Genomic DNA, 12,575 nt, shown 5'->3' on the forward strand with positions numbered 1-12,575 from the left:
ACCAAAGGCCGTGAAGGACTTCTCTGACGGAACCATGGAGGTCATCAGAGGGCGTTGTCCCTATCACAAGCTTTCGTGAGTGGTCTCTTGAGATGTCGATGGCGCCCATATCACTGATACCCTGGCGCAGCCCCGACCCAAACCTGACAACAGCGAGAGACCACCCCGAGCAACAAATCTTTCCAAGGATAGAGCTGATATGCACCTGTCACACAGGGCATTGCATCATGGCCGATGACTACCTTGTTGTTGGCGGAGTAAGCATCTTCAAGTCTATCTACTTCACGCGAGTCAGAGTTGGAGTCGAGGCGTTGCCAGGTCCATCTCAGGCTGGGAGAGCGCCTTTGCAAACCCTCCGCCCGTTCAAGGTGAGGTTCTGCTTGAAGATGCTCAAGGAATGGAGCAAGGACACGAAGGAGTTGGAGCAACGCGTTCGTTCGCAACGCGTTCAAGTGTAACCCATTGTTCAGGTACAAGCCTCCGACATTTCCACTATGAACCAACATCCTGTCTCGCCAGCGAATCAGCAAAGAGCGCAGAGGGGAGCGACATTGATCCTGCGAGGAAAAGAAGATGAAGAAGAGAACAGACCAGAACAATACCAAGAACAATAGCAAGGAGTGAGCTATAACTACGACAGTTACAGATGAGCAAGGAGACAGTGCATGGTTCTACTGCACATGCAAGGCGAGTCGCGCAGTGACAATGACAACAACAATAACGGTGACAGTGACAGTCTTCCCTATTCAGGCCGAGCCTCGTGAACCAGCCACCAGGCGCGGTCTGATAAATAGACGCATTCACAGAGACCGCAACCGCTTGGCTTCTCTACTCATTCTTCCTATTTACGCGCACGCACACACCTTGCTCTTCTTCTCCTTCTCCTTCTTCATCTCCATCTTCTTCATCTCAATCTCCATCTCACACTTCTCGCCATCAATCATACAGCAATCAAGATGCCGGTCTTCAGCATCACCTTCACGAACGAGCTCAATTCGCCCCTGAAGTATGACTGGGGAAGAAATGTCTACAAAGCTTGTCCAGATTGTATTCGGGCTCACGAAGTACGGACTTGTGACGGCGAGACCAAGGTTACGTTTGCCATGTGCGAGACGCATGCCCCAATGTGAGTTGAGTCCCATTCTTGAGTCCTCATTGTCTTCTTGAACACTGTTTTGGCAATTTCACTTCACTTTCCGTTGAGAACACTGGAATCGCGGTCTAGGATTTGCAAGTGAGACTACTACAATGTCTACAAAGCACTACTCACCAAGATGTCGCATGGGACACACCAGCTCGCGTTCCCCAGACTTTGACAAAGAGAGACACTGTCTGATGATTCTGTCCAATTTCGCAATCCTTGCGTGCCGATCTCAGACCCAAATCAAATCATGAGCATTGAACCATATACTGACGAGACGAACATAGATGCGATAAGAACTACGAAAAGGCTTTGCTCAGTCAGATCCGAAACATGATTTACCCGCTGTACTCGTGTGTCCCTCTGCCCGACGTATCACGAGAAGAGCTGTGGAAGACCGTCTCAGTCAATCCCTTGCCAGCAGCTACATTCATAAAATCCGCGACGTCGCCCTTCCACTACACCATCGTTCCTCCGACTCTACCAAAGACTCCTCCACCTCTTCCCCACCCGATAGTCGAATACACTCATGCCAAAGGATGCAGCCGCTCCGACAAGCCGGACGTGGTGGCCAAATCAGCCGAAGAGGTGTTTCTCATGGACAAGTTCGCAAACGAGCGACTGCAGACAATCAAGGGCATGCTGGCCGGAGGTCTCGAGGCAATCATGGACGACAACCTGCGCTACGCTCGAGACATGGTCCTCGATCATGTCAAGCAGGACCTGAAGGAAAAGCACGAGCTGAGACGCCGTGCTAAACTTCGCGCTAAGCGTGCGGCTGGCGAAGACGAGGACAAGGGCGATGGTGATGACCACGCATTCGAGTCTCGGTTTGCTCTGGCTCTGGCTACCTTGACTGGAGTTCCCCCTGCCACAGACTCTGGTCTGATGTCTGGCTCCGGTGGTGACAATTCAGATCTCGACGATGCCAACGGCGTCCAGCTCACCGAGGAGATCCGCAATCATCACCTATGGCAGCTCTTCGAGGTCGACGCGCGCAAGTTTCTTGTCCAGGAGCTGAATCGATTGGAACCGCTGGTTGCCATGGGCCCTCTGACCAAAGCGACGTATGTCAAGCGATGCAATGGCGAGTACAGAAACGGAGTCGGCGACATTCTGATCAAGAACGATTTGGTGATTGGGACCGGTTCTTTCTCGAGTGCTGATGCCAGTACTGCTGATACTGCTGGCGACACTCAGATCAGTGCTGGTGCCACAGACTCTACTGCTACGACTGGCACCACTCCGAGCGCATCTACTACCGGTTCAGCCTTGTCAGCTTCCACTCCAACTGAGTCATCCAGCGGTGGCGGTAGCGGTAGCATTGATGTTGGCGGTAGCATTGATGCTGGAACTGATGTCGGAATTGGTCTTGGTCTCGGTGATGATGTTTCATCTGCAGTTTCTTCGCAATGGGCACCCATATCCGCCAAAACCCCCGGCTACGCTATCGTCAAGCGCTTCCTAGACACCGGCGAGCTCGACCCCAGTGCAGACATCCTTCACAACCCATTGCCAAGAACTGAGCCGGCTCCTTCAGCGAGCAGTGACGAGTTCTGGGCCAATCTGGGTCCGCCCATCACCTCGTTTCCCTTCAGAACCGATCTCCTCGTGACCTTGGACAAAGACTTGGCCGATGGGAAGATGGATGCTAGAACCCATTGTTCTCGCTGCTGGGATAATAATCGCTTTGCGCGGAAGACTGCTTTGAGGACCAAGGAGTTGCGGATGAAGATGACGGATGTCCAGAAGCAAGACCAGAAGCAAGACCAGGAGCAAGACCAAGATCCTGAGTAAGAATGTGAGGAATGCAAGCGGGGAGAAGATGCGACAGGGGAGACGAGCTGAAGGACGAAGAACGAAGAACGAAGAACACAGAATGCAGACCGTGATGATTGAGGACTCAGGACTCGGAGGAGAACACGATGGGATGGGAGGACGAGATCAGAGCGTGCAATCGATTGCTGATTTTGAGGTCGCTTGACTTGGCCTGACCTCCTCGCCTGGGTTTGCTTGACTTTCAAGTTGCTGGACTGGCTGGACTCGATTGGATTGGCCTTGCTTGACCTTTTGCGTGGACTGGACGGGCTGGGGATGGCTTGACCTCGCCTTGCTTGCTTGCTTCAAGTTACTTGCTTACTTGCTTACGTGCTTCTTACTTGCTTGCTTTGGTCCCTCATTTCTGGATCTCAGAAGTGCACCAATACCAATACTGCCTTCAATCAATTAAGCAAAACAGGACTGTGATGACCACCTGCAGGAATATATTCTCTCTCACTCACGTAACAAATATGGAGAGGATTGCTCCTGATTCAAATTTCTTTCTTCCAATATCTCTGGAAGGGACTCTAATCTAATCCCTTCATCGTAGTCACAATATAATCACAATCACCGTCATAGTCATAGTCATAGTCATAGTCATAAGTCGTTATCAGCTCAGACTTGAATGTGTCAAGATATATCAAGCAAGGCCACATATATAACGCCGAGAACGACGGCAACAATATCAACTTAGGTAATACTACATCACATATTTAAGACGGGTGATGGTCAAAGACAGCAGACAAGCAAATGCCACACCAACAACAAGGTCCAGGTCCAGGTCCAGGACGAAGACTAGACAAATATGAAATGATGCGACCCGATTCGTTATTGCTATTGTGTTTCTGTCTTTTTGTCTAGAATAGCAGCTACCTTGGGATGGGTCTTTCGCACTGCCGCAGATGTCTGCTGTATCATCTGCTAGAGCTATCGTAAAAGGGAATATCAGGGGGACAGGTGGTCAAGGAAAGAAGATCATTCGAGTGCTTAAACGTGGGCGTCCCGGCTGTTGAAAACCCCCTTTGCTCGCTCCATTGGTTTGCAACAGCCTGGAAGAGTTGCCATTGGGACGCGTGTAAGGGTCAAGACCAACGCCGCTCCCCTTACTCGGCCTTCTCTGTGCCCGCCTCAGCTGCAGTCGAGGCCTCCGCCTCCTTGGGTGCCTCACTTGATTGACCGGCAGCATCCTGTGGCTCGGCCTCGGAAGAGGTCCAAAGAGTCTGAATCCTTCGTTAGCAGAGTCACAATAGAGAACTCGACGGAAAATAACGAACCAAGTTGTCTCTCAGCAGTTGCATGATCAATGTGGAGTCCTTGTAGCTCTCCTCGCTCAGAGTATCGAGCTCGGCGATGGCGTCATCGAAAGCCTGTTTGGCAAGATGGCAGGCCTGGTCTGGCGAGTTCAAGATCTCATAGTAGAAGACGGAGAAGTTCAGGGCAAGACCAAGTCGGATGGGGTGAGTTGGGGCAAGATCGGTCTGGGCGACCTCGGTTGCGGCCTTGTAGGCCTCAAGGGACTTGTCGGCCGATTCCTTTCGCTTGTCTGCAACGGCGAACTCGGCAAGGTAACGGTGGTAATCGCCCTTCCTGTGGTCAAGATTAGCCGATGCTTGTGTGTGTGTGCTTGCGAGCATCAGGGTGATAAGATCCTTACATCTTGTAGTAGAAGACCTTGGACTCGCCCGATTGAGCAGAAGGAATCAAGTGCTGGTCAAGGACCTCAAGGATGTCCTCGCAGATCTTCCCGAGCTCTTCCTCGATCTTTTGACGGTATTCCTTGATGAGCTTGACCTGAGCCTCATTGCCCTTGGATTCTTCCTTTTGCTCAATAGACGTGACGATTCTCCAGGAAGCACGTCGGGCGCCGATGACGTTCTTGTAGGCAACGGACAGGAGATTTCGTTCCTCGACAGAGAGCTCTTGGTCCGCAGAGGCGACAACCTTCATGTTCTCGACCATTTCTAAAACATGTAATCAGTCGCTGCCTGCGCCGCAAGAGAGAGGGTTCCATAGGCTACCTTCATATCGCTCAGCTTGCTCGGCAAGCTTCGCCAAATAGACTGACTCTTCTACACCCATCTTGATGATGATCCCGGTGGACTAGTTGGGATGGAAAGAAACCTGTTAAGATGGTTGATTAGCCCGGTCATCCGGAGACACGCGATCGATCCAACAACAATAACAAAACACGTTTTCGACGACAACGAACTGGCCGCGCTGACGATTGCTCAACCTCTAGACTGTCAAGACTGCGATGCGAAGATTTGCGTTTGCACTGGTAGCAATCGTGGCTGCGCAAAGTCGAGGTTCAGTCAAGTGGGCTTCGGCGTGTGAGGTTGACGTCAACCACGGGGCGTTTTCTGTTGAGAGCACAAGACCAACAGATTGCAGGCAGAAGTCGAGAGTGAGCCTTTGAGAAGTCTGAGTAGAATCAAGGACCACAATCCCAGATGGAGCTTGATCGATCGGGAGCGCGCGAGTCGAAGTGCGAAGCGTCGCGGCTGGAGGAGACGTGGGGTATAGGTGTCCCTGAGACAAACGGGTGCTGAATCTGGAGGGTAGCTTACCGTCTGGAAAGGGGTTGAGAGATGGTCGAGACTGGCAGATGCGAAGACTCGAGAGATGGAGAGTAGCGGCGATGGATATCAACGATGACTGTGGTGATTGCAAGGTGTTGTCAACAAGTTGTTAGAAAAGGGTAGAGATGGGAATCTCAAGTCAAGACAAGAGTGTTGTGCGCAGCAGGGCAGCAGGGCAGCAAGACGCAGGCGGTGGAACTTTAGTGGTGCACTGGCACTGGCAGGGGAAACTGACTGGAGTTGAGTGTGAGCGAGTGACTGCACCTCAAGTTCAAGTTGGGGGCGCGGGAGAGGGAAGTTGTAGGGGCGACGAGACTCAGCAAAGGGGATCATAAGCCTGCGGCATTACTCTGCAGATTGCTGCCTTAATCACGGGAAAGGATTAAGCCTGGCCTGATACATCCAAGCGCCACACTAGGCCGGCCAATTGATGCTATTAGAGGTAATCTATTGCTGCCATCTATCTCTATTGGTGAGTTATTCACCCTTGCTAGTACGTAGTACACGGCATTGAAATCGTGGGAGCCCTGCATCTCTCAAGCAACAAACACAGCCTCAATTGTCTGTCGATGGCATGCTGATGATTGATTGCTTTTGGTTTAGAGGCCCAGCCACCACCTCATCATAAGGCTGCCTCATACTTGATGAGACTTGACGCGCGGTTACAGGATAATGCAAAAGACATGTCAACAGCACAACCTCTGGAGCGGTCTATATCATCACGACTCTGTGCCTTGAAGGCGTCATTAGACTTCGTGTGTGCTTTGTATCCCACCACTTCATACTAGTCGATGGGCAATCTATGGTCGTGAGGTCTCCCACGCGGATGTAAGATTCCTTTATCGACGGATCTGAGGTACTGGTGGGATGCCATGTGCGTGCTTGGTTTGTTTGCATACGTACTACCTAAAAGGTAGGTACTGTTAGAAACGCAATAATACCTTACTTACCAGGCTAGTAGGAGGTAGACGCTGCGAGGAGGACAACCACGTGATTGGAAGCTCCCACCAACCCAGCTCACGTGCACCCCGTCATCTCTGCAACCTCAAGCGAGCTTCCGCAGCCGTCCTTCAACCTGCACATTGTAACAATCACAGACCGGCCCTCCGAATCTCCTGATTGTCAAACCACAATCTCTCATCTGCCCGCAAACATGCTACGAACTCAAGTTGTCAAGCTCGCAAGGGCAACCCCTTCCGCCCAGCGATCGTTCTCCGTTGCTGCCATCAGAGCCTCTGAGGGCGACACTGGCGGCATACGGCCCGGTGGCATGGCTTCAGGGTATGTTCGATTGAGATCCATTCCAATGATCTTGGACATCTTCCAAATCAGACAATCACTGACTTGCCTTTGCCCTCTAGTGACACCTGGACCCGGCGAGAGAACGCCAACGAAACCAAGTTCATCCGAGAGAAGGAAATGGAAAGGTATCTGATACCAACCCCAACCCCACCCGCCTACGAATTAAAACAACATGCAAAACAAAGATGATGTGGTGGTGTTTTGCTGCGTGTATCGTATACCGAGAATCAAAATGACTGACTGTGGTGGGGTTTTCATAGTCTCCGAAAGTTGAAGGAAAAACTTGCCCAACAACGAAAGCACCTCGACGAGCTGGACCAACACATCAAGGATTTGGAGAGTGAGCGTGCTGGCGAGCAGTAAACATTGACAGGTCTGCAATGGCGAGTCGAGGCAAGATGGGAGCTACACGGTTGATTTGAGCCACCATAGCAAGATGTGGAGATATCTGCTTTTCACAGAGTGCTCAATTCTTTTTAGCTACGTACGTGTACAGGGATAGGCTGCGGCATCATCAAGTTGCTTCCTCCACTCATCCCGTCTTGCGCCATGAGACCAATTTCTTTTTCGCGCCCTTGAGGCTTCTTTCATGAAAATACTCGGACAGGGCTGGTAACAACCCCTTTGAAGTCACTCTCAAGTGCTGCTTCAGTCCAGTAAGGACCGCCCTAAACAGCCATGCACCTCATGCCATGCCCTTATCTTCTTCCCATGTAGCTTCGATAGAAGTCCTGAGTTGCTGCACTGCCATTCCCATCGGCATTGTTGGTCAGGTAGCCTAAACTGCTCGCAGACTTCTGTGCAGCTGCCACTCGCTCTTGGAGAGAAACGGTGCCCTGATCGATCGCCTGAAGCTGGACAAGATGGGAGTTCAGAATCTTGACGATCTGGGTGATCTGGAATTTTGTTAGTCTGACCAAGGTCAACACGGATCAGGATAGCTTACCGGCTCATCAGCTTTGCCACTCTTGTTCAGGTTGGCATTGGCGGCATTGACCTCTTCAACCATGCTTTCCAAATCATGCTCCATTTCCTCGAGTCTTTCTCCAAGTTTCTCCGCGAGCTTGTAGGTTCTCTCCCTCTCCTGGTCAGGTCCACCAAGTTCGCTCGGGTTGGTGCTATCCTTGGCCAGCATTTCTTCCACATCATTTTCATACTTGGTTAGCCAGCTCTCCAACTCGGCTTGTTGGTTCTCAACGGCCGTTAGCTGCATATCAACGCTCATCGTCTGCCTCTCACAGGTGCGCGTCTTCACATAGAGCTTGTCAATCTTTGAAGAGTTGTCCACGATCAGCTGATCCCAACGTGCGATCGTCTCTGCATGCTCCTTGAATTCCTTGGAATACCGTGACATATCAGTCGCCCATCTCGTGAGGATCTCATCCATGGTCTTGTTGCGTAGCCTGGATTGGGCAGGAGGAGCCGGACCGGTTGTAGATGTCTGTGCTCCTGCGGTTCCTGGGAGACCACCTGGCGCAGTAGCGGTTCCAGCTGGAGCAGTAGCAGTGCTAGTAGTCGTGGCAGGTTGCGATGTCTGTGCTGTTGATGTGGTCGGAAATGAGAATCCACCAGCGGCGGGGGCTGATGTTGTAGTGGATTGGGGTGCCGATGTGGTTGTGCTGGGGGCAAACGAGAAGGTGCTCTTAGCAGCACCACCAGAGGTTGCGGTGGGAGCTGTAGCTCCACTTGTCGCAGGAGTCGAGGCAGAAGAAGTGGCTGACGCACCGAGATTGAAACCACCAAACAAGGGCTTCTGAGCAGGGGCGGAGGCTGTCTGGGATTCTGCCGCGGAGGCTTGTGTTGCCGGCGGTCCAAAAGAAAAGGTGGGTTTATTAGGGGTTGCTGCTTCTGTGGTTGTTGCAGGTTTAGAGAAGAGACTAGGTGCGCTAGAGGTTGGCTTGGGGGCGTTGCCGAAGAGAGACGGAGCAGTTGTTGTAGAGGGCTGGGATGTCGCAGGAGTTGAGGCTGCAGGAGTTGAGGCTGACGTTGATGTAGGACCGGCGAAGGAGAACAAGGGCTTTTGTTCGGATGTTGAGGCAGCTACTGCGGGCGTAGAAGCCGAAGTCGACTCTGCTGGCTTCGAGGGCGCTCCAAAACCGAATGTTGGTTTGTTACCGAAGAGACCTCCTGCGGGTGCTGCAGTGGACGATGAGGGTGCAGAGGTTTCAGCAGGTTTTCCAAAGCCCCCAAACGCGGAAGACTTGGTTGTATCTTCAGCAGGCTTGGCCCCAAAGAGCCCAGCACCGCCAGTGCTTGCGCCAAAGGTCGAGCCAGACGGTGGAGGTCCAGCGGGTGTGGTTGAAGCATTGCCGAAACTGAACAGATTGCTACTGCCGGTCGTCGCAGGTGTAGTAGAGCCAAACAGAGGCGCTGCCGATGTTGTCGATGGTGTCGGTCCTTTGTCTGGTGTGCCAAATCCTGAGAAGAGGGACTTTGAACCACCACTGGCACTGCTCTGGTTGTCCTCAGGCTTCTTCGCACCAAACAGACCACCAGAGGCTCCTGCACTTCCAGCACTGCTGCTCTGTCCAAAGAGGCTCGGCGTGCTAGATTTGTTCTCAGTCGGGGTTGGGGCTCCAAACAAGGACTGTGAAGGCGGGTTGGATGTTGTCTGATTGCTCGGGGCTCCAAAGCTGAATGAAGGGTTATTTGAGCCTGACGCGCCAGATGTACCAGTATTTCCGAACAGACTGCCTCCTGATGCAGGTTTATTCGTTGTCCCAAATATTGACTGACCACTTCCTCCGCCGGTGGACGAGGGTGGCCCGAAATTGAAGGACATCTTGAGGGAAGGTCAGCGAAGTATGTGCGCTGCGTCGAGGGGTATGGGTTCAGGTAGATAGCATCGCAGTCAGCGAAGGATGAATGACGCTGACGTTGAAGAATTGCCCTAGAATGAGCAACCTTTCTAGGGATTCTGATACAAAGCGATGCTGCGAAGACAAGTAAAGTGCGAGGATGGCTTGGTGGTGTTGAGCGTGCAGTCAAAAGTGATGTGGACGCGCTCTAAGGACGCGGAACAAAAAGTCGTCGCAACTTGCAGTGCAGGCAGTTAAGGCAGTGTCCAAAAAGGGAATGTCCAATGATGGTGGCGCTGCATCTGACCGCAACGCACTTCACCTCCGCCCTTACAACCAACTTTACACCGCTGGTCAAGGAGCACATCTCTCTCCACTACGTTCGCATTTCTTCTCAGCATATTGTTCATGTCTCTAACCCTCTGACAATGTCAAGACCGGCCTCGAGAAGTAGTTCACATCTGGAGCCTCCGCGAAAGAGCGTGGAACTGATTGACCCTGGTGCGCATGAGTGTAAGACTTTCCTACCTACGCATTGGGTGCGATCACACAGCTAAACCCACTCCAGTATCCTCAGAAGGGGAAGAAGAATACTTCTCCGACGCTTCAGAAGGCCGCAGACCTACCTCCAGACCAACTTCCAGACCGGTCACCCCTTCGTCACCTATCCCAAGGACACGAATAGAGAAGATCGATGATGTCCCGGCCCATGGCGAGATTCCTGGTACAACTGCGTATGAACAAAGAGCCAGTGACGCCGTGCCTGATGAGGTGGAGATACTGTTCCCAGGTCGACTCGGTGAAAGCTCTTCCCAATTGCCCGAACATGCAACGACACCCGGAGGCAGTCCAATACCTCTGACGGTAGTGGAGAAAGTTGACCCGGAATCTCCAAGCCACGGCGAAATCCCTGGGACTACTGCCTACCTGCAGAGACAGATGGATGCGGCTCCGGATGTGGTTCTCAACCACCCTGAATCCGGGAGGAGACGGAGTGTAGCCGAGGGTGATTCCGACGATGCAAGTCCAAAGCCTGCTGTATTGTCAACCCCCATTCCGGAGACTGTCGTTACACGCATCGATACCACACCTGCGCACGGCGAGGTTCCAGGGACCGAAGCGTACGAGAAACGCACTCAAGACGCCACCCCGGACGTTTTGGAGATCAAAGACACCACTTCAGGTAACCCTAGCGTCTGACAACATCCCGGGAGGACCATTGACCTGTTTCAGGGTCACCAACACTCGACGAATCTGCAAGAGGTTCGGAGAAGGAGCACACCACGAACGACGAACAAGATAATGACGGCAACGACTTTGGAGACGACTTCGACGATTTTGAGGAGGGCACCCAGGCTGTAGCTGATGATGACTTTGGGGACTTTGGTGGAGAATTCCAGGAACCCGAAGCTGAAGCTGAAGCCGAGACCGCGGAGAGCCCTCCTGTATCTATCTTTCAAAACAATGATATACCCGCCACACCTTTTGTAAGTTCTTACGATTATCATGTGGCTGCTATGGATGTACACTGATGCTTCTTGGTTGGATACAGCCTCTGGTGGATTTCGACCAGCTCTCCTCCTTAGCAGAGCTTCTTACTGCCACTCAAGCTCACCTAGATGCCATGTTTCCCTCTTCTACCGCCGACCGAATATCCATACTTCCACAACCAGACCCAATTGCCGAATCTTCCCCCATCTTTCCATCCGACAGGTCACGGTCGTTATGGAAACAACTTATCACGCCTCCACCATTGCAACCGCCCAATTGGACTCAGTCACGCATTAGACGGCTGTTCCTGGTCAGCCTAGGCGTACCTGTCGATCTCGACGAGATCCTGCCTCCTTCGAAACAGAAGAAGCTCGTGCTGCCGGACATCAACCTGGAGCCCTCGTCTCGAAAGTCAGAATCTGACAAGACGCTTGGATCAGTGGCGCGGTTGAAAGCCCAGGCTGCCAATGACTCGACTGGTTCGTTGGACAGCACCCAATCCGGAACAAAGGAGCGGCCGAGTCGGTCTAGGAGACCGAAAGGCCCACCTCCTCCCCCGGAACTCGACCTAGTCGCCGTGAAGCGTCTCTGCGCAACCACGGACGAGAAACTCGACGGGTTCACGGATGAGGAACTGGAAGCCCATGTCGCCGAGTTGAAGGACGTCACAGAAAAGACGTCGGAGTTATTGGAATATTGGTTAAAACAGCGGGATGGGTTACGGAAAGAAAAGGAAGCCTTCGAGGGTGTGATTGAAAACCTCGTCAGGCATGCCAGAAGGGTCCGGAAATGATATGAGCTTATGGGATCAGCGACACCAGGACATCGTTTAGCCTCTTATGACCCTGTATCTTCGAACCTTGATGATGAGCGTCTTATGAAAGTAATTACACAGCACTTGCTCTCTTATATATCACTCTACCTAAACTGCCTACAGGACTCGCAAATCTATGTTGTCTGCAAACTGTTCTGCCCCCATCAGTAAATTGTCAGGTAGGTAGGTAGGCGACAAGAGGATAAAACCTTCCTCTCGATTTGTGCCACCCAACCGTCGTAGAGGAAGACATCCCACCCTTACGACTGGCCACAAACCTTTGATCTTTCTCCCACGCCGGTGGCGAATTAGCGGCAAAGACAGCAGACCTGAGCGGAAATACTTACCCCGGATTTCCAGTGCTGGAGCATCAAACTGCCACCAGATGGCTCGATGGAGAAATACGATTCCTCGTTCCAGGGATGGGGCCTCTGCATGACGGATATCGTTCCAGCGACTGCCAGGAATTTCTCTCCGTTGCAGTGAGGCAAACTGTCTACTGGATGTGGATGAGGGTTTTGCCCGGGATGACTGCCATGGTTTGACCGGGGCCATAGATGTGGATGTGCATCAGTAGCAGTAGTCGAAGAAGGGATCCATGGGCTCAAGAGGAAGCGATTTGCTGCTCT

The 12,575-nt window shown here is 52.3% G+C and overlaps 5 protein-coding genes across 5 annotated transcripts; 3 read left to right on the plus strand and 2 right to left on the minus strand.

Moving 5' to 3' along the window:
* Nucleotides 1–956: 956 nt before the first annotated feature.
* On the plus strand, nt 957–2,938 carry A1O1_06172 (uncharacterized protein; the record flags this gene model as incomplete). The annotated part of the gene is made up of 2 exons (XM_007727051.1): nt 957–1,126; nt 1,429–2,938. The coding sequence occupies 2 exons, from the start codon at nt 957–959 to the stop codon at nt 2,936–2,938; spliced, it is 1,680 nt and encodes a 559-aa protein (XP_007725241.1).
* A 1,127-nt stretch (nt 2,939–4,065) lies between these two features.
* Nucleotides 4,066–5,041, minus strand: A1O1_06173 (14-3-3 family protein; the record flags this gene model as incomplete). Its single annotated transcript, XM_007727052.1, has 4 exons — nt 4,066–4,182; nt 4,237–4,549; nt 4,617–4,923; nt 4,981–5,041. 4 exons carry the CDS (start codon nt 5,039–5,041, stop codon nt 4,066–4,068), a joined length of 798 nt encoding a protein of 265 aa, XP_007725242.1.
* Nucleotides 5,042–6,694: 1,653 nt separating this feature from the next.
* Nucleotides 6,695–7,032, plus strand: A1O1_06174 (uncharacterized protein; the record flags this gene model as incomplete). The annotated part of the gene is made up of 2 exons (XM_007727053.1): nt 6,695–6,822; nt 6,903–7,032. 2 exons carry the CDS (start codon nt 6,695–6,697, stop codon nt 7,030–7,032), a joined length of 258 nt encoding a protein of 85 aa, XP_007725243.1.
* A 509-nt stretch (nt 7,033–7,541) lies between these two features.
* On the minus strand, nt 7,542–9,625 carry A1O1_06175 (uncharacterized protein; the record flags this gene model as incomplete). The annotated part of the gene is made up of 2 exons (XM_007727054.1): nt 7,542–7,739; nt 7,790–9,625. The coding sequence occupies 2 exons, from the start codon at nt 9,623–9,625 to the stop codon at nt 7,542–7,544; spliced, it is 2,034 nt and encodes a 677-aa protein (XP_007725244.1).
* Nucleotides 9,626–10,069: 444 nt separating this feature from the next.
* A1O1_06176 (uncharacterized protein) lies at nt 10,070–11,925 on the plus strand (the record flags this gene model as incomplete). The annotated part of the gene is made up of 4 exons (XM_007727055.1): nt 10,070–10,154; nt 10,210–10,824; nt 10,875–11,128; nt 11,194–11,925. The coding sequence occupies 4 exons, from the start codon at nt 10,070–10,072 to the stop codon at nt 11,923–11,925; spliced, it is 1,686 nt and encodes a 561-aa protein (XP_007725245.1).
* Between the last annotated feature and the right edge of the window lie 650 nt (nt 11,926–12,575).

The sequence above is a fragment of the Capronia coronata genome, assembly GCF_000585585.1.
Source record: "Capronia coronata CBS 617.96 chromosome Unknown acBCG-supercont1.5, whole genome shotgun sequence".
Classification (NCBI taxonomy): Eukaryota; Fungi; Ascomycota; class Eurotiomycetes; order Chaetothyriales; family Herpotrichiellaceae; genus Capronia; species Capronia coronata.